This window comes from Notothenia rossii (genome assembly GCF_949606895.1).
Source record: "Notothenia rossii genome assembly, contig: scaffold_94, whole genome shotgun sequence".
Classification (NCBI taxonomy): Eukaryota; Metazoa; Chordata; class Actinopteri; order Perciformes; family Nototheniidae; genus Notothenia; species Notothenia rossii.
The window spans coordinates 95,527-120,773 of NW_027639637.1; the positions used below are offsets into that span (position 1 = coordinate 95,527).

The 25,247-nt window shown below is 50.4% G+C and overlaps 2 protein-coding genes across 2 annotated transcripts in view; one reads left to right on the forward strand and one right to left on the reverse strand.

Moving 5' to 3' along the window:
- On the reverse strand, positions 1-24,329 carry LOC307027570 (uncharacterized protein). Its single transcript, XM_079695843.1, has 3 exons — positions 23,911-24,329; positions 866-1,201; positions 1-663 (listed from the first exon to the last, which is right to left on the reverse strand). Exons 1-3 carry the CDS (start codon positions 23,921-23,923, stop codon positions 482-484), a joined length of 531 nt encoding a protein of 176 aa, XP_079551969.1. The 5' UTR covers positions 23,924-24,329; the 3' UTR covers positions 1-481.
- The window catches only part of LOC307027567 (uncharacterized protein), a 49,911-nt gene that overhangs the window by 17,333 nt on the left and 7,331 nt on the right, over positions 1-25,247 (forward strand). The window lies entirely within an intron of this gene.

Here is a 25,247-nt window from a genome sequence, read left to right on the forward strand (position 1 = left end):
CTAGTGGCCATTAGAGGAGGTGCACGTTAATCCCAATGCAGAGCTGTGATCTATTGATGGGAAATACTGAACGTATATATATAGATATATTAAATACATTTGATATCTATTAATTTACAACGGCCACAAGCAGTTACATAACATGGAGGATAACATTATTGCAACAATAATTGTAATACAATAAATTAATGTAAATTATTCTGAAATGCATAATTATTATTTTTACTTCAGTTTGAATTAGAATTTTACACTATTGTACTTCTTCGGTAAGCTTCACATATTCTAAATATATATATATAGACTATCTATGCCCTTTGCATCAGCAATAATTGTCATTATAGTGCATGTGATGTCACAGTATTTACACACAGCAACACCTTTATAACTTCATTTTCTCCAGGTGAGTTCCTCTTCAGAGCAGCAGGGGGCATCAGAAGCATTGTATGAGGCTACATGCTACATGTGCCATTTGACACCATTTCTAGGTCCTGTCTTTTTTGTAGTGCCTTGTTTGATACTTCCAGCGACAGGCGGTCATTAAAGCTGCTGCTGCTGGCATTAGCAGAGCGACATAAAGACCAGGCCTCCATCGACCCTCTGCTGGAGGGCTTGGGGGCTGCAGGGTTGTTGGTGTTGCTTCAACTGTGGTGCGCTTAACAGCTTCTGTAAAGAGCATTACAAGTTATGTATCTGCTTTCCTGAGTTTTGGTTATTCCCAAGTCGATTTGTGGGATTTGTTTCCATGTTACTGTTTGCTTGTGTCTCTCACGAGATCTGTTTTTATTGAATTCTTTTTTTTACTCATCTATTCAAAATCATACATGAACTTCATACATTCTACATACAACAAAGTCCAAGGTCTTACCTGTGATGTTGAGGTGAAACTCTTGCACCTTCCTGGCAGATGCAATGAGCATCCTGCAGAGGAAACGGCCCGAGTCCTTCACCGTGACTCTTGACAGCTGAAGCCTCACACTTCCTGCTCTCAGCGCCTCTTTGTCGCTCTGCACCCGTCCTGCAAACTGCTCATGCTGGGACTCTTGCACGCTGCTGTCTAGGTTGTAGAGCACCTTCAGACCCAACACCGTCAGGCAGTGGATCTTCACAGAGGAGATGGGGATGTTGGCTTGGGACGAGAACCTCCATTCCACTGTGAGGTATTCTCCCTCTTCGGCATGAAACTGCAGAGGTTTAGGCATCCCTGAGAGGAAGAGAAGGAAATAATTCATCCAGAAGCCGGTCATAGCCACTTAGCCAGCATGCTAACAAGGTGTTTGTGTACATGCCACACCTCTAAGTCCAGGGAAAGTGTAAAGTTACAAGACAAGTGATGGGTAAACAAAGAAGGACACAGTTAGTCGCGTGGGGGAAACATTTGAATAACAAAGTGACTAATGCGCTGCTCGTATCATTACCAGAAAACACTTTGAATGAATTCAATATATGGACGTGTAATGAGGACATGAGTGCTTTCAATGAAGCAAACATTGAAGTTTTTAATTCAGGCAACAGTTTATAATACTGTAGCGTTCGCGGCTCCGCCGCACGGGTGGCTAACTACTTAAATGAGGAGGACACGATGGCTGTAATTTATCCGGGTTTTATTACCCTACAAACAGACTAAACCCCGGGGTTGGAAGACTGCCCAAAACAACAAAGATAGGTAGCGGTATTGTCTCTTAGCTCTCTCAGGATCCCTCACTAGCTCTCCCGCCGTAGCTTGACCCTCTTCCGGTCACTTGTAAACCCCACCCCCTTTTTCTCCCCGCCCTATCCGGCTAACTAGGGCAACGTCTTCCCCCCAACAATCCCCTTGTGAGTCTCTCCCAGTTCAGCACTGCAGGGTCGCTACATTGCCCCCCCCGGTAATTCCTCGTCCCCGAGGTAGAGCAACACTTTGAAAGCGAACCGGCATCCGTCGCTCCCTCTGCGACCTCCTTACTCCATGATTCACTTGTGGAGTAGTATTCCGTGGCACTATTGCTCCCAGCGGGGTCACCACCTCCCCTTGAAGGACATCCAGTGGCTGCATCGGTGGGTCTCTCCTTCGGCGGGGGGGCCCGCGCCGTGCTCTAGTAGGGGTCACAGGAAAGGCTGGCTGTTGGTCCCCTTTGTAAGGTGCCATCCTATCCCGGTGCAGTACCACTGTGCGCCCTCTGGGAACCAGTTTGACCCTATAAACCACCTCCCCCACTCTCTCGACCACGTAGCAAGGGCCAACCCATGTGCTATCCAGCTTGGGGCAACGGCCCTTCACTCTCTTTGGTCCATACACCCAGGCAAGGTCCCCAGCCTGGAAATCCTGACCTTTGACGTGCACGTCATAGACCCGCTTTTGGCGGACACCTGCCTGTTGAGACTAGTTTCTGGCGAAGCTGTGGGCCTTTTCTAGACGATCCTGCAGCCGCCTGGCATACTCCGGACCAGCCAAGGCATCAGGTGCATCCGGAGGCCGTCCATACATCAACTCCGGTGGCGTTCTGAGCTCCCGGCCCAACATCAACAACGCTGGAGTACAGCCGGTTGAGTCTTGGACTGCACTGCGGTAAGCCATGAGGATGAGGGGTATCTGCAGGTCCCAGTCACTTTGATCCGGGGCAGTGGTGAGGGCCAGCTGAGCACCCAAGGTCCTCATGAACCGTTCCACTAAACCGTCGCTTTGTGGGTGAAGTGGGGTGGTCCTAGTTTTCTTAATGCCAAGCTGGCTACACATTGCTGCGAAAACCTGTGACTCAAAGTTCCGTCCTTGGTCGGAATGAAGCTCAGAGGGGGTGCCAAAGCGGCTGAACATCCCTTGCACCAAGGCCTCTGCTACGGTGGTTGCCTCTTGGTCAGGCAGGGGATACGCTTCCGGCCATTTTGTGAAGTAGTCAATGGCGACCAGCACATACCGATTCCCTCCAGTAGTACGGGGGAGTGGCCCCAGTATATCGACGGCTACTCGGTCCATCGGTGCCCCTACACAATGTTGCTGCAAGGGTGCACGGGACTGGCCCTGGGGTCCTTTACGAGCCGTACAGGCATCACAGCGGCGGCAGTAGTCCTCAACATCCCTCCGGCTCAGGCCCCAATAGAATGTCTGTCTTAGTCGCCGCAACGTCTTTGTTACTCCGAAGTGTCCAACTCCAGGGGATCCATGATGCACCTGGAGCACTTCTTTGCGGAGGTCTTTAGGTACAACGACTTGCCAGCGTTCCTCTCCGGTGGCGGGTTCCCGCCAGCACCTCTTCAGGACTCCTTCCTGGAGTTCCACTCCCGGCCATTGAGACCAGAGTCCTCGGACGGTGGCAGAGAGGGCAACCACCTCATCCCAAGGCGGCCGCACGTCGGACTCCAGCCATCCCATGACCATTTTAAGGTCAGGGTCTTCAAGCTGCATCTCTCTCCACCTATTCGCATTGTTGGGTAAGAGGGCCCGACAGACCACCATCCCCGGGTTCAGGTTCACCGCTTCCCGCTCATCAGCACGGTCACAGTGGGAACAACCTGGGGCGCACGGCCGGCGAGAGAGACTGTCTGCGTTCGTGTGAATTTCTCCAGCCCTATGTTGTATGGTGAACTGAAAAGCCTGGAGCTGTTCGATCCACCTTGCTACTTGTCCTTCCGGTTCCTTAAAGGACATAAGCCACTTCAACGCAGCATGGTCGGTTCTGATGATGAATGGGAGGCCACAGAGGAAATGCTTGAAATGCCCCACAGCATCAATCACCGCCAGCAGTTCTTTGCGAGTTACACAGTAGTTCTTCTCCGGTTTATCAAGGGTGCGACTGTGATACGCAACAACCCGCTCTCCTTCTGGGGTTAACTGCGAGAGTACAGCGCCAATGCCCGTGTTGCTGGCATCCGTGTCAAGGAGGAATGGCAGCTCTGGGTTAGGGGCAACCAGCACCGGGTCTTCGCATAATACGCGCTTCAGCTGTTGGAACGCTGCATCCTGGTTAGGGAATGTTCCGGTATTTGGACAACATTAACATGGGATCACTCCGGTCAATGTACGTACTTCGTCTCACTGGAATATTAATGGCCAGATTGAATACAACATCGACCCAAATTCTCCGGTCAATGACAGGAGAGTTTTGAAAGTGACAAAACACTGTTCCACACATTTAAAAACACTTAATCAATGTTTACCCAGGATCCATGCACCTTTCCTGGCTTGTAAAATGTGGTGATGCGCCCTGGAGGTAGCGGGTAGGCTCTGTGCGTGGTGCTGAACCCCAGCCTGTCTATGTGGAATACAAAAACAAACAAAGACAAACACCTTTAAGGTCACCAGGGTCGTGAGGTTCTGGTTCTGGCGGTGTGCATGGAGGGGTTTAGTCCGAGTGAGGAGTGCTCGAGCGTGGGAGGATGTGTAAGGCAGAGGAGGGTAACAAAAGGTGTGTGCAGGAGCAGGGAGAAAAGAGAAAATAAAAAGACTCAAAGTGTTCCACCTTCCAGCAGCAGCAGCAGCGGGCCCGCGGTGCTGAACACCTGCCTGTCTATGTGGAGTACAAAAACAAACAAAGACAAACACCTTTAAGGTCACCAGGGTCGTGAGGTTCTGGTTCTGGCGGTGTGCATGGAGGGGTTTAGTCCGAGTGAGGAGTGCTCGAGCGTGGGAGGATGTGTAAGGCAGAGGAGGGTAACAAAAGGTGTGTGCAGGAGCAGGGAGAAAAGAGAAAATAAAAAGACTCAAAGTGTTCCACCTTCCAGCAGCAGCAGCAGCAGCAGCGGGCCCGCGGTGCTGAACACCTGCCTGTCTATGTGGAGTACAAAAACAAACAAAGACAAACACCTTTAAGGTCACCAGGGTCGTGAGGTTCTGGTTCTGGCGGTGTGCATGGAGGGGTTTAGTCCGAGTGAGGAGTGCTCGAGCGTGGGAGGATGTGTAAGGCAGAGGAGGGTAACAAAAGGTGTGTGCAGGAGCAGGGAGAAAAGAGAAAATAAAAAGACTCAAAGTGTTCCACCTTCCAGCAGCAGCAGCAGCAGCAGCGGGCCCGCGGTGCTGAACACCTGCCTGTCTATGTGGAGTACAAAAACAAACAAAGACAAACACCTTTAAGGTCACCAGGGTCGTGAGGTTCTGGTTCTGGCGGTGTGCATGGAGGGGTTTGACCTGGCTCCCCGACACAATGCACATAGTCTGGAGCAGCGGAGCAGCGGCTGGGCCGTGTTCCCCCTTCTGTCCATTTGCCTATCAGTTTGTTAACGAAGTGGACAGAGGCTGTTTTTCGCCCCTAAAAGTGACTTTTAATGGTGTTTTTTGTATTTAAATGATGGGTCTTATCGTTCTCCAGGGTCCCCGACACAATGAAACTAGTCTGGAGCTCGCTGGGGTCCCGCAAAATGCTTTAATCACGATTTTGTCCTTTTCCCCATCACTTTGTTAACGAAGTGGACAGAGGCTGTTTTTTGCCCCTAAAAGTGACTTTTAATGGTGTTTTTGGCATTTAAATGATGGGTCTTATCATTGTGGAGGGTCCCCAAGACAATGCAACTAGTCTGGAGCTCGCTGGGGTCCCGCAAATGCTTTAATCACGATTTTGTCCATTTCCCCATCAGTTTGTTAACGAAGTGGACAGAGGCTGTTTTTTGCCCCTAAAAGTGACTTTTAATGGTGTTTTTGGCATTTAAATGATGTGTTTTATCATTATCCAGGGTCCCCGACACAATGAAACTAGTCTGGAGCTCGCTGGGGTCCCGCAAAATGCTTTAATCACGATTTTGTCCTTTTCCCCATCACTTTGTTAACGAAGTGGACAGAGGCTGTTTTTTGCCCCTAAAAGTGACTTTTAATGGTGTTTTTGGCATTTAAATGATGGGTTTTATATTTCTCCAGGGTCCCCGACACAATGAAACTAGTCTGGAGCTCGCTGGGGTCCCGCAAAATGCTTTAATCACGATTTTGTCCTTTTCCCCATCACTTTGTTAACGAAGTGGACAGAGGCTGTTTTTTGCCCCTAAAAGTGACTTTTAATGGTGTTTTTTGTATTTAAATGATGTGTTTTATCTTTCTCCAGGGTCCCCGACGCAATGCACATAGTCTGGAGCTCGCTGGGGTCCCGCAAAATGCTTTAATCACGATTTGGTCCTTTTCCCCATCACTTTGTTAACGAAGTGGACAGAGGCTGTTTTTTGCCCCTAAAAGTGACTTTTAATGGTGTTTTTGGCATTTAAATGATGGGTCTTATCATTATCCAGGGTCCCCGACACAATGAAACTAGTCTGGAGCTCGCTGGGGTCCCGCAAAATGCTTTAATCACGATTTGGTCCTTTTCCCCATCACTTTGTTAACGAAGTGGACAGAGGCTGTTTTTTGCCCCTAAAAGTGACTTTTAATGGTGTTTTTTGTATTTAAATGATGTGTTTTATCTTTCTCCAGGGTCCCCGACGCAATGCACATAGTCTGGAGCTCGCTGGGGTCCCGCAAAATGCTTTAATCACGATTTGGTCCTTTTCCCCATCACTTTGTTAACGAAGTGGACAGAGGCTGTTTTTTGCCCCTAAAAGTGACTTTTAATGGTGTTTTTTGTATTTAAATGATGTGTTTTATCATTATCCAGGGTCCCCGACACAATGAAACTAGTCTGGAGCTCGCTGGGGTCCCGCAAAATGCTTTAATCACGATTTTGTCCTTTTCCCCATCACTTTGTTAACGAAGTGGACAGAGGCTGTTTTGTGCCCCTAAAAGTGACTTTTAATGGTGTTTTTGGCCTTTAAATGATGGGTTTTATATTTCTCCAGGGTCCCCGACACAATGAAACTAGTCTGGAGCTCGCTGGGGTCCCGCAAAATGCTTTAATCACGATTTGGTCCTTTTCCCCATCACTTTGTTAACGAAGTGGACAGAGGCTGTTTTTTGCCCCTAAAAGTGACTTTTAATGGTGTTTTTGGCATTTAAATGATGTGTTTTATCATTCTCCAGGGTCCCCGACACAATGCACATAGTCTGGAGCTCGCTGGGGTCCCGCAAATGCTTTAATCAGGCGTTTTAACACTTTTCCCCACGAAAATGATTTTTAATTATTTTTTGGGGGCTATATAAATCAAATTCCGGTTAATGCCGAGCACAATTGTACCTTTTACTATTTTAATGTATTTGCATGATATATCTTTGGGCGATAAAAGCGACATATTTGGATGACTTTGTCAGTTTATGGAGCTTATCCCACAAATCCCGGATGATCCGGGCCAAATTTGGGAGCTCATAGGCAGCCTGCCATAGGCCCCCACCCGTGGAATGAAAAAAAAATGAAAGAAAACGGTCAATTATATGTTAAAATAATCAAAAAATGAACTTTTAAAATTACATGGGAGAGGGGATCTGAAAAATTGGAGAAGGGGAAAAGTGTTCGGCGCTTCGGGACGAAGCGCCGAACAATTTTCCCCTACCCCGTTGCAAGGTACAACGGAGAGGGGAATCCAGACTTCCCCTCCTCCGTTGTAAAAAACCGTTCATGTTTTACAAGCTACCTTCTGCACGAAATCGGAAACCCGGTTTTTGAGAGGACTCAGAAAAAAAACGGCTGTGTAACTTCATGGAGGAATTCATCCGCTGTATGTGCACTTTGGCTCGGATACATTTTGTTGCCTGGAGACCCCCCAGCATGGTTCTTACCAAACTTAAAGTTTTTGAACTGGGCTCTGGAGGAAGGTAAGGGGAGTTGACAGGGGACTCAATCCGCCTCATGAGGCACTATTTTCGGATACATTTCAACACTTTTAGCCCTTTTTGATGGTTCTCCAAAAAATAACTCTGACTTTTTCAGAGTGTGGAGGAAGGTGAGGGGAGTTGACAGGGGACTTTACCCGCCTTATGGGGCACTATTCTCGGATACATTTCAACACTTTTAGCCCTTTTTGATGGTTCTCCAAAAAATAACTCTGACTTTTTCAGAGTGTGGAGGAAGGTGAGGGGAGTTGACAGGGGACTTTATCCGCCTTATGGGGCACTATTCTCGGATACATTTCAACACTTTTAGCCCTTTTTGATGGTTCTCCAAAAAATAACTCTGACTTTTTCAGAGTGTGGAGGAAGGTGAGGGGAGTTGACAGGGGACTTTATCCGCCTTATGGGGCACTATTCCCGGATACATTTCAACACTTTTAGCCCTTTTTGATGGTTCTCCAAAAAATAACTCTGACTTTTTCAGAGTGTGGAGGAAGGTGAGGGGAGTTGACAGGGGACTTTATCCGCCTTATGGGGCACTATTCCCGGATACATTTCAACACTTTTAGCCCTTTTTGATGGTTCTCCAAAAAATAACTCTGACTTTTTCAGAGTGTGGAGGAAGGTGAGGGGAGTTGACAGGGGACTTTATCCGCCTTATGGGGCACTATTCCCGGATACATTTCAACACTTTTAGCCCTTTTTGATGGTTCTCCAAAAAATAACTCTGACTTTTTCAGAGTGTGGAGGAAGGTGAGGGGAGTTGACAGGGGACTTTATCCGCCTTATGGGGCACTATTCCCGGATACATTTCAACACTTTTAGCCCTTTTTGATGGTTCTCCAAAAAATAACTCTGACTTTTTCAGAGTGTGGAGGAAGGTGAGGGGAGTTGACAGGGGACTTTACCCGCCTTATGGGGCACTATTCCCGGATACATTTCAACACTTTTAGCCCTTTTTGATGGTTCTCCAAAAAATAACTCTGACTTTTTCAGAGTGTGGAGGAAGGTGAGGGGAGTTGACAGGGGACTTTACCCGCCTTATGGGGCACTATTCCCGGATACATTTCAACACTTTTAGCCCTTTTTGATGGTTCTCCAAAAAATAACTCTGACTTTTTCAGAGTGTGGAGGAAGGTGAGGGGAGTTGACAGGGGACTTTACCCGCCTTATGGGGCACTATTCCCGGATACATTTCAACACTTTTAGCCCTTTTTGATGGTTCTCCAAAAAATAACTCTGACTTTTTCAGAGTGTGGAGGAAGGTGAGGGGAGTTGACAGGGGACTTTACCCGCCTTATGGGGCACTATTCCCGGATACATTTCAACACTTTTAGCCCTTTTTGATGGTTCTCCAAAAAATAACTCTGACTTTTTCAGAGTGTGGAGGAAGGTGAGGGGAGTTGACAGGGGACTTTACCCGCCTTATGGGGCACTATTCCCGGATACATTTCAACACTTTTAGCCCTTTTTGATGGTTCTCCAAAAAATAACTCTGACTTTTTCAGAGTGTGGAGGAAGGTGAGGGGAGTTGACAGGGGACTTTACCCGCCTTATGGGGCACTATTCCCGGATACATTTCAACACTTTTAGCCCTTTTTGATGGTTCTCCAAAAAATAACTCTGACTTTTTCAGAGTGTGGAGGAAGGTGAGGGGAGTTGACAGGGGACTTTACCCGCCTTATGGGGCACTATTCCCGGATACATTTCAACACTTTTAGCCCTTTTTGATGGTTCTCCAAAAAATAACTCTGACTTTTTCAGAGTGTGGAGGAAGGTGAGGGGAGTTGACAGGGGACTTTACCCGCCTTATGGGGCACTATTCCCGGATACATTTCAACACTTTTAGCCCTTTTTGATGGTTCTCCAAAAGATAACTCTGACTTTTTCAGAGTGTGGAGGAAGGTGAGGGGAGTTGACAGGGGACTTTACCCGCCTTATGGGGCACTATTCCCGGATACATTTCAACACTTTTAGCCCTTTTTGATGGTTCTCCAAAAAATAACTCTGACTTTTTCAGAGTGTGGAGGAAGGTGAGGGGAGTTGACAGGGGACTTTACCCGCCTTATGGGGCACTATTCTCGGATACATTTTTTCATTTTCACCCATTTTTGATGGTTCTCCAAAAAGACAAGTTAGTCTTTTTTCTTCCCCCTTCCTCTTCTGATTTCTCACTGATCGAATGGCAAACGCGACCCGCCATCGGAGGGCCTCCGCCGGCCCGGCCTCGTGCCGGTGCTCTGGCGGTCGGTTCCTCCGAACTGCGGGTTCGACTCTGATGGCCGGGAGGGACGAGGGAAACGTCGGGGGGGTCTGCTGGAGGCTCCTGCTGGAGTCTTGCGTTCACTGGGACCTGGCTCGAAAAACTCGAAACCCTGACTCCAGTGCGGTGTTGCGGCCATGCGCCTCCGGGTACCAGACTCCCCTGCCTCCTCCGTGTTGCGTGGGCTGCGTGGGGGTAACCCTGCGTGTCCGTTACCCTGCGTGTCTCTTACCTCCCAGGCCGACCGATATGAAGCGTTTCCAAGACGAACCGTCTGACTCAGGGGTCCCACCACAGGTTCCGTAGCGGGGTGGAAGTTCCACCTCCCCTCTTTGCCGCGGAATGCAAAACAAACACCTGTTTCTCTCATCCTCCACTGTGGCATAGCGGCCTTAGTCGGCTGTGGCATTCAGCAATTGGCCTTGCTCCGGGCACAGGACCCTACTTCATCAAACTACCTATTTGATCCTGCGTAACAACCACATATATGCTTGTCTGCAAAGACATTGATCGAATGGCAAACGTGACCCGCCATCGGAGGGCCTCCGCCGGCCCGGCCTCGTGCCGGTGCTCTGGCGGTCGGTTCCTCCGAACTGCGGGTTCGACTCTGATGGCCGGGAGGGACGAGGGAAACGTCGGGGGGGTCTGCTGGAGGCTCCGGGCACAGGACCCTACTTCATCAAACTACCTATTTGATCCTGCGTAACAACCACATATATGCTTGTCTGCAAAGACATTGATCGAATGGCAAACGTGACCCGCCATCGGAGGGCCTCCGCCGGCCCGGCCTCGTGCCGGTGCTCTGGCGGTCGGTTCCTCCGAACTGCGGGTTCGACTCTGATGGCCGGGAGGGACGGGGGAAACGTCGGGGGGGGTCTGCTGGAGGCTCCTGCTGGAGTCTTGCGTTCACTGGGACCTGGCTCGAAAAACTCGAAACCCTGACTCCAGTGCGGTGTTGCGGCCATGCGCCTCCGGGTACCAGACTCCCCTGCCTCCTCCGTGTTGCGTGGGCTGCGTGGGGGTAACCCTGCGTGTCCGTTACCCTGCGTGTCTCTTACCTCCCAGGCCGACCGATATGAAGCGTTTCCAAGACGAACCGTCTGACTCAGGGGTCCCACCACAGGTTCCGTAGCGGGGTGGAAGTTCCACCTCCCCTCTTTGCCGCGGAATGCAAAACAAACACCTGTTTCTCTCATCCTCCACTGTGGCATAGCGGCCTTAGTCGGCTGCGGCATTCAGCAATTGGCCTTGCTCCGGGCACAGGACCCTACTTCATCAAACTACCTATTTGATCCTGCGTAACAACCACATATATGCTTGTCTGCAAAGACATTGATCGAATGGCAAACGTGACCCGCCATCGGAGGGCCTCCGCCGGCCCGGCCTCGTGCCGGTGCTCTGGCGGTCGGTTCCTCCGAACTGCGGGTTCGACTCTGATGGCCGGGAGGGACGAGGGAAACGTCGGGGGGGTCTGCTGGAGGCTCCGGGCACAGGACCCTACTTCATCAAACTACCTATTTGATCCTGCGTAACAACCACATATATGCTTGTCTGCAAAGACATTGATCGAATGGCAAACGTGACCCGCCATCGGAGGGCCTCCGCCGGCCCGGCCTCGTGCCGGTGCTCTGGCGGTCGGTTCCTCCGAACTGCGGGTTCGACTCTGATGGCCGGGAGGGACGGGGGAAACGTCGGGGGGGTCTGCTGGAGGCTCCTGCTGGAGTCTTGCGTTCACTGGGACCTGGCTCGAAAAACTCGAAACCCTGACTCCAGTGCGGTGTTGCGGCCATGCGCCTCCGGGTACCAGACTCCCCTGCCTCCTCCGTGTTGCGTGGGCTGCGTGGGGGTAACCCTGCGTGTCCGTTACCCTGCGTGTCTCTTACCTCCCAGGCCGACCGATATGAAGCGTTTCCAAGACGAACCGTCTGACTCAGGGGTCCCACCACAGGTTCCGTAGCGGGGTGGAAGTTCCACCTCCCCTCTTTGCCGCGGAATGCAAAACAAACACCTGTTTCTCTCATCCTCCACTGTGGCATAGCGGCCTTAGTCGGCTGCGGCATTCAGCAATTGGCCTTGCTCCGGGCACAGGACCCTACTTCATCAAACTACCTATTTGATCCTGCGTAACAACCACATATATGCTTGTCTGCAAAGACATTGATCGAATGGCAAACGTGACCCGCCATCGGAAGGCCTCCGCCGGCCCGGCTTCGTGCCGGTGCTCTGGCGGTCGGTTCTTCCAAACTGCGGGTTTGACTCTGCTCCTGGGAGCACATATGCTTGTCTGCAAAGAGGGACATGCCTGGTCCCGCCCAGGTGTTCTTCTACGGCTAGTGTCCAGCCAGCTGCGGTATCATCAACTTTGACCCGCCATCGGAGGGCCTCCTCCCCGGGTCCAGCTTCCGGTGCTAGGCGGTCGGTTCCTCCAAACTGTGTGATTGACTCTGCTCCTGGGAGCACATATGCTTGTCTGCAAAGAGGGACATGCCTGGTCCCGCCCAGGTGTTCTTCTACGGCTAGTGTCCAGCCAGCTGCGGTATCATCAACTTTGACCCGCCATCGGAGGGCCTCCTCCCCGGGTCCAGCTTCCGGTGCTAGGCGGTCGGTTCCTCCAAACTGTGTGATTGACTCTGCTCCTGGGAGCACATATGCTTGTCTGCAAAGAGGGACATGCCTGGTCCCGCCCAGGTGTTCTTCTACGGCTAGTGTCCAGCCAGCTGCGGTATCATCAACTTTGACCCGCCATCGGAGGGCCTCCTCCCCGGGTCCAGCTTCCGGTGCTTGGCGGTCGGTTCATCCAAACTACGGGTAATCCTGGAGCGGACATAAACAAAGAATGATATTTTACAGGACATGATGGATATGTGTTTTTTCCAGGCTTTTTGGAAATAAACCAAATGTGATTTTGCAGTGCATGATATAGCTCATTTTACCCATGTGATGTTGTGCAGTACATTACTGAGCTCATTTAACGATATTGGTCTACCAGGTGAAGTGGGATGCTGCCATTTCCCAACTGGTCTCCGGAGGAATATAAGGAGAGTTGACAGGGGACTCTGCCCAGTGCTCATGAACCAAATGAGGGGTGTGTTAGAGGGGAAAGGCTCTGGCTGTTTCTGCAGCCTCTGCATCTACCTTCTCTCCCCACCCCGATACCAGCGCGTGCCTGCTGTAAAAGGCAGGTGCACGGGCTCTCACTTCCACTAACTCTGAGCCTGGCTCCCGAGCAGCACGTTCTCCCCGGCAGTCCGCCAGCAGATGAAAAACACCCACCTCTCCGCCTCTTCCGAGGGACGAGGGAACCGCGCGGGGGGGTCTGCTGGAGGTTCCTGCCGGGTGCTCCGTACTGCGTTTCACCGGGACCTGGCTCGAAAAACTCGGAACTCTGACTCCAGTGCGGTGTGGCGGTCTCGCCCTGGCCGTCCACCGTGCGCCTCCGGGTACCTGACTCCCCTGCCTCCTCCGGGGGCAGGTGCGAGGGGTTCAATGCCTCCTCCCCCCGCTGCGGCGAAAGCCGGAGCGGGACGGAGCGCCCGGAGGTACTGTTACCCCCACGTTTTGTACCCAAAACTGTCTTGTGAGTTCGTGGCAGAACCATGAAACAAAAAACAATCAATGTATCGGACCCATCGCCAGTCGCGTTGGTGCGGAGGTGGGACCATTTTAACCAGGTGGTAACCCAAGTCCTCCCCTTGGTCCGTGTTCCCTGCATTGAAGCATCGGACCCATGGTTGCAATCAGCAGTTGGCTAACGCATATAAACGGAGAAACAGAAAACCATTTAAATATAATTCATTGTGTGTGTTTTTGGAAGGATGTTGACCGAATGCCCGGTGTGCAGCCTCCGCTATCTGGCTTTGAATAAGCACCTTAAGCACAAACATGCAGTGCGGAACCTGGATGAAAGAGGCATCATTCTTAAAATGGCCAGTGGTAGAATAAATGTTCGGACCAAACCCTGTCCCATCACAGGGTGTTCGTATGCTGGGAGGAAACTACACCGTCATGTAACTCGTGACCACCCTGAGTTCTCCCGAGATGAGGCACATCAGGTCATGGCAAGGCTGAAGCATAGTGTGGCCCTGCAGTTGCTCCATGACCTCCGAGAGACTAATCCCATCATTGGAATGGCTACATCATTGGATATAGACAATGAGGAGGAATACCCGGTGCACCCTCCACCCTTCTCCCCACATACCGAGTGTGACGAAGAGGACTGCATGCAGGTGAGGCTGGACAATGTGGCATTGAGGGCTCAGAAGGATGCCCTCATTGATGAGGTGAAGACCCTGCGCTCCAGGCTAAAACAGGGTCTAAAACCCAGGAAGCAGAATGCCACTGCTGCTCTGCTTGAGGAAGACGAAGAATGTATACGATTTAAGGGCGTAGCAATCCCAAGTACCCCCGACATGAACTCAGTAGCCTCCGGCAGCAATACCCCTCTCAAGACCCCGGTGAAGACTGTCATGCGGTCCATAGAAGCCTCTGCGAGTGAGACCCCCCTCAAGTCTGTGATGCGGTCCCCAGAAGCCTCCGGAAGCAAGACCCCGGTGAAGACTGTCATGCGGTCCGACAAAGCCTCCGGTAGTGAGACCCCGGTGAACACTGTCATGCGGTCCCCAGAAGCCTCCGGAAGCAAGACCCCGGTGAAGACTGTCATGCGGTCCAACAAAGCCTCCGGTAGAGAGACCCCTCTCAAGTCTGTGATGCGGTCCCCAGAAGCCTCCGGAAGCAAGACCCCAGTGAAGACTGTCATGTGGTCCCCAGAAGCCTCCGGTAGTGAGACCCCAGTGAAGACTGTCATGCGGTCCATAGAAGCCTCTGCGAGTGAGATCCCTCTCAAGTCTGTGATGCGGTCCCCAGAAGCCTCCGGAAGCAAGACCCCGATGCAGACTGTCATGCGGTCCGTAGAAGCCTCCTGTAGTGAGACCCCTGTATGCCAGAAGACCCGTGCGTCTGTCTCCAATAAGCTGAAAGCTAATCTGGCTAAGGACTGGCCCTCTTCCCAAAATCAATGGTGCACTGGGAAGGGACTGCGGAATACCATGCGTGAAATCACGTTGCCTAAAAGCATGGAGACGTACATTCAGACATACAGAGGTCATTGTGAGGGTCTTGCACCGACAGTAAAACGGAAAGAGAATTGTATGTCCAATGTCAGCCGGATAAAGAACTTCATAGTATTCATGGCCCATGGTTTTGACCGGCTGTCAGACTGGCTGTTTCTAAAAGACACAAAGAGGGTCCGTGGCTGGAGCAAGTATATTTCAGAGTCGGGCCGGACAGTCACAACATCGCTGTTGTTCCTGAAGACTGTGAACCATTTCCTGAGGTACTTGTCTGCATCAAAGCTCCGGGGGTGCAGGCTCACCCAGTCTGATATGACCCACATCATCAGAGAGGTGAAAGCCAACATTAACGATTTGAAAAAGTCTGTCACTCTCCACCAGTTTAAGGTGAAGAGGGACAAGCTGGATCGTCTGCCGAGCCAGGCGGAGCTTCTCGCCGCCATGGCGGCCGCTGAGAAGCGCATCCCTGATCTCCTTGACCTGATGGCTAGCAATCCGACCACAATCACCCAGTACCTGCTATATGGCTATCTAACCCTCCATTGGAGCCTCCTGTATGGCCACCGTCCGGGTGTGTATGCAAACATGACCAACACGGAGGTCTTTGAGGCGGACAGAAGGGGCACTGCTGAGGGCTACATCATCCACGTGCAGGATCACAAGACTGCCAAGACATTTGGTGAAGCACAGCTGGTGCTTACAATAAAGGAGTTTAGCTGGGTCATGCGGTGGATGGGGATAAAAGAGGGCTTGTCGGGTCCTCAGAATGAATTCTTCCTTTTCACATCGGGGAAGCAGGCTTCCAAGAACCTGAACGCTCACTTGAAGAGGGCTTGGGCTGATGCTGGGCTAGAAACAGCCGTCACCTTCACCATCTTGCGCACTGCCCTGGCTGACAATATCAAGCATCACCAAGATCCAGAAAGCAGGTCGATTCTGGCTAGGTTTATGTGCCACGACGTAAGCACTGCAGACCGGTTCTACGCGAATACGCCTGGAATAAAGGAGGCATTGAAGATCCGCTCCATGTTCAGGGCGGCGGCAGCAGCTGCAGCAGCATCATCATCAGAAGGAGGTCTACCACCGTCAGCTACCTCCGAAGAGGATTCAGGGGCGGAGAGCAGCGATACCTCTTCTTCAGGACCGATTGGTACTCCTGATGAGGGGAAAGGGGCCGTGGACTCAACCTTTTTTCCCCGGTGCACTGTACAAGTTAGACGGCTAATATGGCCCCAAGGCCCCTGTTAATCATGTTGTTATTATGTTTATTTTGTATACTGTTTTTGTAAAATTGGTGTGATAATTAAATAAAAAATAAAAAAAAAACATTAGTATAACCTTGAAGGTTCCCAGGGGCAAATACAGTGCCTGTCATTTTGCAGGATATAATTTAACATGTAACCTCTCCTGGAAATGGACATACTCTGTGCATTTCCAGGAGAGGTTCCATGTTAAATTATATCCTGCAATATCCTCCAAAGAAGGGGTGGTAGTGTCATGAATAAGGCCGAATATGTATGCCGATGTGCGGACGGTAAAGCACCGCAAAATCCACCCCTTTAGGGTAACCAGGGGCATGAAGTTCTGTAGGGTGTGAACATCTGGGTTTAGTCCGAGTGAGGAGTGCTCGAGCGTGGGAGGATGTGTAAGGCAGAGGAGGGTAACAAAAGGTGTGTGCAGGAGCAGGGAGAAAAGAGAAAATAAAAAGCCTCAAAGTGTTCCACCTTCCAGCAGCAGCAGCAGCGGGCCCGCTCTGTCCGTGGTGCTGAACACCTGCCTGTCTATGTGGAGTACAAAAACAAACAAAGACAAACACCTTTAAGGTCACCAGGGGCGTGAGGTTCTGGTTCTGGCGGTGTGCATGGAGGGGTTTAGTCCGAGTGAGGAGTGCTCGAGCGTGGGAGGATGTGTAAGGCAGAGGAGGGGAACAAAAAAAAACGAATACAAATAAGTTAAAGTGTGAACCTCCAGCAGGGCAGGTGCTGCTGCTGCTGCTGCTGCTGCTGCTGCTGCTGCTGCTGCTGCTGCTGCTGCTGTGAAGGAGGACGAATATTGATGCTTGTGTTCGGACGGTAAAGCACCGCAAAATCCACCCCCCCTTAAAGGTGACCAGGGGCATGAGATTCTGCAGGGTGTGAACATCTGGGTTTAGTCCGTGGGGGAGTGCTTAAGTCCGGGGGCCCGGGGTCTCACGGTGCACGAGGTTATGGAAGTGCCACTGTTGCCGGAGGTCCTTAGTCCGTCCTTTGGGGCTCTGTCAGGGGCTACAGAGAGGTGGTTTTCCCGGTCCCTCTCCTGGAGGTATGAAATAACCTGAGCTCCATGTGAGGGAGCCGTGCTGGAGCTGCTTAGTCCGTCCTTTGGTGGTCTTTGAGGGGCTAATGAGAGGTGTTTTCCCCGGTCTATTTGATGGAAGTCTGACACGAGCAGAGTGTGCATGCTTTGAAACTAATCCACCCACACTTAGCATGCTATTTTAGGGTATAAATCGTACCTTGTCACCATGTACTGTGCTCCCTGGGACGACGCGCCCTCCTGTGGGGACACATGAGAACTGCACTCAAATCACTTTGTGCTTTTTAAACAGTTTAACATATTTTTTTCCACATTTAAAAAACGCTTTCTGCCCTGGAAATCATTTCTAATCATTATTACCGTTATGGAGGGGCTGCAGGAACACTTTCCCCGCCTTGCAAACATTTATTCCTGGTTCAAATAATCAATTTGTTCCGCCTGCTTTGCGTCAGCACCTCTGCGGCTGTCGGATTAACACAGATGAATGCACTTTTAACACTCACGCAGCCAGAATTCCTGCTCTTTTCCTGGGTTACAAAGTGAGGTGACGCAGCCTGTCCTCTGAGTCTCCCCGCCTCTCATAGACTTATTTCTGGGTAAAAAAAGCCATGTGCTCCGCCCCCTGGATCTCTGCATGTGTGTGTGTGCCTGTGAGTCTGTGGCTACTGTCCACATGCCCGCATTAGGAGGCACTATTTTCGGATACATTTTCTCATTTTCACCACTTTTCATGTTTTTATTATGTATATTGTTATATTATTATTATTATTATTATTGTATATATGTATACTGTGTATACTGTTTTTGTAAAAATCATGTGATTATTAAATAAATAATAAAACATGAATATAACCTTGAAGTTTCCCAGGGGCAAATACAGTGCCAGGTGTCAGACTATTTAAACAATGTTTACCCAGGATTCCGACACCTTCCCTGGCTTGTAAAATGCGGTGATGCGCCCTGGAGGTATCAGAGTATTTTAAACAACTTTTCCCCGCCTTTCAAACACTTTTTCCTGGCTTATAGCCTGTCATTTTGCAGGATATAATTTAACATGGAACCTCTCCCAGGGGCAAATACAGTGCCAGGTGTCAGACTATTTAAACAATGTTTACCCAGGATTCCGACACCTTCCCTGGCTTGTAAAATGCGGTGATGCGCCCTGGAGGTATCAGAGTATTTTAAACAACTTTTCCCCGCCTTTCAAACACTTTTTCCTGGCTTATAGCCTGTCATTTTGCAGGATATAATTTAACATGGAACCTCTCCCAGGGGCAAATACAGTGCCAGGTGTCAGACTATTTAAACAATGTTTACCCAGGATTCCGACACCTTCCCTGGCTTGTAAAATGCGGTGATGCGCCCTGGAGGTATCAGAGTATTTTAAACAACTTTTCCCCGCCTTTCAAACACTTTTTCCTGGCTTATAGCCTGTCATTTTGCAGGATATAATTTAACATGGAACCTCTCCCAGGGGCAAATACAGTGCCAGGTGTCAGACTATTTAAACAATGTTTACCCAGGATTCCGACACCTTCCCTGGCTTGTAAAATGCGGTGATGCGCCCTGGAGGTATCAGAGTATTTTAAACAACTTTTCCCCGCCTTTCAAACACTTTTTCCTGGCTTATAGCCTGTCATTTTGCAGGATATAATTTAACATGGAACCTCTCCCAGGGGCAAATACAGTGCCAGGTGTCAGACTATTTAAACAATGTTTACCCAGGATTCCGACACCTTCCCTGGCTTGTAAAATGCGGTGATGCGCCCTGGAGGTATCAGAGTATTTTAAACAACTTTTCCCCGCCTTTCAAACACTTTTTCCTGGCTTATAGCCTGTCATTTTGCAGGATATAATTTAACATGGAACCTCTCCCAGGGGCAAATACAGTGCCAGGTGTCAGACTATTTAAACAATGTTTACCCAGGATTCCGACACCTTCCCTGGCTTGTAAAATGCGGTGATGCGCCCTGGAGGTATCAGAGTATTTTAAACAACTTTTCCCCGCCTTTCAAACACTTTTTCCTGGCTTATAGCCTGTCATTTTGCAGGATATAATTTAACATGGAACCTCTCCTGGAAATGGACATACTCTGCGCATTTCCAGGAGAGGTTCCATGTTAAATTATATCCTGCAAAATGACAGGCAACAACTCTCTTCCAGACGTTTAAAAACACTTTTCCGACTATTTTAAACAACTTTTCCCCGCCTTTCAAACACTTGTTCCTGGCTTATAGCCTGTCATTTTGCAGGATATAATTTAACATGGAACCTCTCCTGGAAATGGACATACTCTGCGCATTTCCAGGAGAGGTTCCATGTTAAATGATATCCTGCAAAATGACAGGCAACAACTCTCTTCCAGACGTTTAAAAACACTTTTCCGACTATTTTAAACAACTTTTCCCCGCCTTTCAAACACTTTTTCCTGGCTTATAGCCTGTCATTTTGCAGGATATAATTTAACATGGAACCTCTCCTGGAAATGGACATACTCTGCGCATTTCCAGGAGAGGTTCCATGTTAAATTATATCCTGCAAAATGACAGGCAACAACTCTCTTCCAGACGTTTAAAAACACTTTTCCGACTATTTTAAACAACTTTTCCCCGCCTTTCAAACACTTTTTCCTGGCTTATAGCCTGTCATTTTGCAGGATATAATTTAACATGGAACCTCTCCTGGAAATGGACATATTCTGTGCATTTCCAGGAGAGGTTACATGTTAAATGATATCCTGCAAAATGACAGGCTACAACTCTCTTCCAGACGTTTAAAAACACTTTCCCCGACCATTTAAACATTATTTATGGCTTGTAAAGTGCGGTGATGAGCCCTGACAGTATCAGACTATTTAAAGGGTTACCAGGAGCATGAGAATATCCTCCACAGAAGGGGTGGTGGTGCCGTGAATAAGGCCGAATATGGATACCGATGTGCCGACGGTAAAGCACCGCAAAATCCACCCCCTTTAGGTTAACCAGGGGCATGGAGTTCTGTAGGGTGTGAACATCTGGGTTTAGTCCGTGGGGGAGTGCTTAAGTCCGGGAGTCCGGGGACTCACGGTGTGCAAGGTTATGGAGGTGCCCATGTCAGGGACACATGCTGGAGGTCTGTGGTCCGTCCTTTGGGGGTCTTGGAGGGGCCACAGAGAGGAGATTTCCCCGGTCTCTGTCCTGGATGAGTGAAATAAACAGAGTCTCCATGTCAGGGACACATGCTGGAGGTCTCTCTCCCGAGAGTGGACGTCCATTGCCTGTAAATTGGTCTAACATTAGGTCTGTCACTTTGGCTAACCGCACCACTGTCTGTCGTCTCCCGCAAGTGGACATCCATTGTCACTTTGGCTAACCGCACCACTGTCTGTCGTCTCCCGCAAGTGGACATCCATTGCGCCTAAATAGGGTCAGGTCCCCACTTAAAGGGTGTGTCCTTGCGCATCAAGCTGAACATAGGCGCAGCGACCGTCGAGAATCCCGCCACAAAACGCCGGTAGTAGGACGCTAATCCTAAAAAGGACCTCAGCTGGTGGATATCTGTGGGGGTGGGCCAGTCCCGGACGGCTCCAACCTTGTCCGGTTCCGTCCTGATGCCGGCTCCACTGACTCGGTGCCCCAGGAAGGAGACCTCACGTCGCAGCAACATGCACTTCCCAGGATGAAGCTTTAGGCCTGCACCCTTGATCCGCTCTAAAACCTCCCTCAGGTTCTCGAGCGCGGAGTCAAAGCTGGGTCCATGTGCGAGGAGATCATCCAAGTAGATGAGACAACGCTCCGGGGGCACACCAGCGAGGACCTTCTCCATTAGCCTTTCGAATGTTGCTGGGGCATTACACAACCCGAATGGCATGGTTGTAAACTGCCACAGGCCACGTCCTGTGGTGAAGGCAGTCTTGGCTTTGTCCTCTGGGGCCATGGCCACCTGCCAATAACCGCTCCGGAGGTCCAAAGCGGAAAACCATGCAGAGCCGGCCACATAGTCAAGAGACTCATCTATCCGAGGCAGTGGATAGGAGTCTTTTACAGTCTTGTCGTTCAACGGCCGATAGTCGACACAAAACCTCCAGCCTCCGGCCTTTCTTGGGGCCATTACGACCGAGGAAGCCCAGGGGCTTTCTGAAGGTTCGATAATGCCAGCCTCTTTCATCTCTTGTATCATTTGGTTAGCAGCTGCTTGGCGGGCGTAGGGGACTCGCCTAGGCCGTTGCCGGATTGGCCGTGCGTCCCCTGTGTCGATAGAGTGCTGGACCAAGTGTGTGCAGCCTACATCGTTGGGGTGGGTGGAAAAACTGTGTCGATACTTATACAAAAGGTCCCAGAGCTTATCCTGTTGATCTGAGGTCAGGCCCTCCCGATTCTCCTCCCAAAGGTCTGCGACCGTTGAATTCGCTGCGGCTTCCATTTCAGCCTCGGGGGTTACAGTTGCGGTCTGTACAATGGCCGGTACCGGTGGCTGGCCGTGTACCACCGAGTCTGATGGTGGGTGGTTTTCATCCAGTGGGGGAATAGGGCTCTCTGCGAAAGGGGGCCCCCACTGTGGAGGATCCAGCCAACCTGGTGGGTCTCCCTGCACTACAACGTCCCCGGCGCCCTCCTTGAGGAAGGGGATAGACTCCCCGCCTGGAAAGGTAATAGCTTGTGCGTTAAAATCCAATGTTGCTCTTGCCCTAAACAGAAAGTCTTGTCCAATCACACAGTTCTCTCTGAGTTTTGCAACCCAGACCGGTTGCCGCACTGAATATGCTCCTACTTGGATGTGTGCTTCACACCTCCCCAGCATGGGAGCCTCTCCCCCGGTGATGGTAATGAGAGGGACCTCGGTGGCTTGGGGTTGAGTTCCGGCTGGCAGGAGATCCGGGTGTAGAACAGTTGCAGTGGAGCCTGAGTCCAGCAGGGCATGGGTCCCTTGACCATTGACCAGTACAGGTATTCTGCAGCAGTCTGTGGGGAAGGTGTCAAGGGAGCAAAGGGCGTGAGCAGAGGGGAGGTGGAGTATTCTAATCACCGGTTGAGTGTCACAGTCTCTGGGGGGCAAGGGTTGGCTCGGTCGACTCCCCTCTACACCGAGCCCCGCCCGTTTCCCGGCGCTGAACCCTCCGGAGCGGTGACAGGAGCTGGACAAAAGCGCCATGTATGGCCTTTTTGGTGGCAATTATAGCAGGCTTGACTCTGTCGACCCTCTGGGGGCAACGGTGGGCTCTCTGTGCCGAGCGGAGGAGGGTTGGGTCTAGGAGGCTTATACGTTTGAGCCTTAGGTCGTGTCAATGACTGCGTGGAGCCATTTTCAAAACCCTCCAGGAAGATGTCCTCCACCACCAGTGCTTTCTCTAGAGCTGCTCCCAAGGTCTGTGGGTCTGCGAGCCGGACTTGCTGCCGTAATGGGATGGGCTGCAGGCCACGGATGAATGCCTCCTTCGTTAGCACCAAGCGGGTTGCATCATCGAAATCGGGGAATCCTCTTTGAGCCAGGTAGCGCAGTTCCGCTGCAAAAACTCCTAGCTTCTCTCCAGGACCCCGCATCCGCTCATTAAACCTCTGCCGCATCACAACTGCAGGGGCAGTGTTTCCAAAACGTCTCTCCAGTGCTCTGGAAATAGCTAGTGGGTTCTCAAGATCAGCAGCAGTCACATCAAGTAGTACTTTTCTAGCTTCACCCTCCAGGGCGGATATTAAATGGACTGCTCTCTTTGCAGGGGACCAGCCATTCGCAGTCGCTAGGAGGTTGAACTGGGCCCAGTACGTTTCCCATGAAGTGAGCCCATCATAGCGTCCGACCTTTAGCTGGCCTTCCCTGGGGAAAGGTGTCGGTCCCTGCACATTCATCAATGCCGTGGTGAGGGCGGTGGTCAGAGCAGCTACCACATCGCTGGTTTGGCTATTGGTAGTAGAGGGACTAGCCGAGCCCGCAGTCAGGGAGCTACCTTGGCCGAGTCCATTGGCGGTGTAGGTATTTGCTTTGGGGCATGTACTTGGGTGGGGGGTTGTTGTTGGGCATGGGACATCAACAGTGATATGAGCATCCTTAACGTTAGCAGGTTCGGAGCTCACACTGGCATTGTCAGTAGCATGGTTAGAATTTACATTGCAATAGGGCTCATGAGGTTTAGCCCCAACATCTTGTGCTTCCCCTCCCCTCATGGATTTAATGTCACTTTTTGAGTTATTGAGAACATTTCCCAAAGCACGCTCCATTGCAATGCTCATTTTCTGCATAAAACGTTCCTCTAGACTTTCTGTAATGTCTTTCTCCAACTCAGGGATAGATTTTGGTTGGCCACCCCATTTCCCTGCCGTTATGTCTCTCTCCAACTCCGGGATAGATTTTTGTTGGCCACCCCATTTACTTGCCGTTATGTCTCTCTCCAACTCCGGGATAGATTTTGGTTGGGCATCCACCGGAGCCGGTCCACACGTGTCTTTGTTTACATCTGCTCTTTCAGTCAGCAATCCGGTGGCTGCAGCAAACTTAACCGGACTTCCTTTTATTTCCTCCGGAAGGTCCGTCAGCAGTGTAGCAAGGGGTGAGTAGGTTGTTTTTTTTTCCTTTCTCCTTACCACCTGTGCATCGCTGGTTGGCTTCCTCCGTGGTGTTTCTGGGGGGGTGTATGGGGCATATAAGTCCGTGTTCTCACCGTGTTCAGCCATTTCGGTCCTCCGGCGGTGGCTAGCGATGCTAGCGTAGTTAGCCAACTGTAGTGCGGGGACTGGGGGCTGGGGAGATCCCACTTCTGACACCAATGTAGCGTTCGCGGCTCCGCCGCACGGGTGGCTAACTACTTAAATGAGGAGGACACGATGGCTGTAATTTATCCGGGTTTTATTACCCTACAAACAGACTAAACCCCGGGGTTGGAAGACTGCCCAAAACAACAAAGATAGGTAGCGGTATTGTCTCTTAGCTCTCTCAGGATCCCTCACTAGCTCTCCCGCCGTAGCTTGACCCTCTTCCGGTCACTTGTAAACCCCACCCCCTTTTTCTCCCCGCCCTATCCGGCTAACTAGGGCAACGTCTTCCCCCCAACAATCCCCTTGTGAGTCTCTCCCAGTTCAGCACTGCAGGGTCGCTACAATACGTATAAAGTATCTATTATATGTTATTTCTCAAAATAAAGATATACATGTTGAGTAAATTCAGTCTAAAAAGACATGCTAACATCTCTGTATAGGCTTTAAGCTGAATGCATGCTGCTACCACCTTATTTGAGTTTAACATTAGCTAAGTAGCACTTAAAATAAAGTACAAATGAAGCTTATTAATGCAGTAGTCTCACATATATTATGTTCATGAATCAAAGTATTCGACTAACTAAAAAAGAGCCTGTGAAGGTGCATGAATTTCTCAGCAAAATGTCAAAAGAAGTGATGTGAATAAATGTTTGAATGAAAGTGAGTGACATTGCACGCCCTAAAGAAAAGCTCAGTGTATTTGTGAAGTCAGAATGTCATAAAGTGGAGGTGTAAACTCACTGCAGATAACGCAGTTCAGGCTGATGAGCAGCAGTATGTTGGAGATCATGCTCTCCCTGTAAATAGAAAGCCATGTTAGACATCACACAGACCTCTGTTTTCTCATTCTTTACTGAGTGAGAAACAAGAGTTCAAACAGGAGATTAATGTGTCCTTACCAGCAGTCGGTCCTTCTTCATGCAAATGCTTCTTCAGTGTGAGGATAGGTGCTCTCAGATGCCTTGATAAAGACAAATAGGATATGAGTTGGGCATGATCTGAGTCATTTAGTGTGTCTGAAGGCTGGACTTGTTTCAACAGCACTGCTCATGATCACGGTCGGTCCGAATGGAATGTGTAGACTTGGGTGCTGAGAAAATTCTCACGGTGGTTGGTGGTTTCCAGGTTGCACAAGAAACCCAGGTGGAGGTTTTTATGCAGTCAAACACAGATAGGACTAGAGCTACATGTACTTGATTTGAGCCAACAGCTGACTGTCTGTACCCACAGGACAGGGACATAT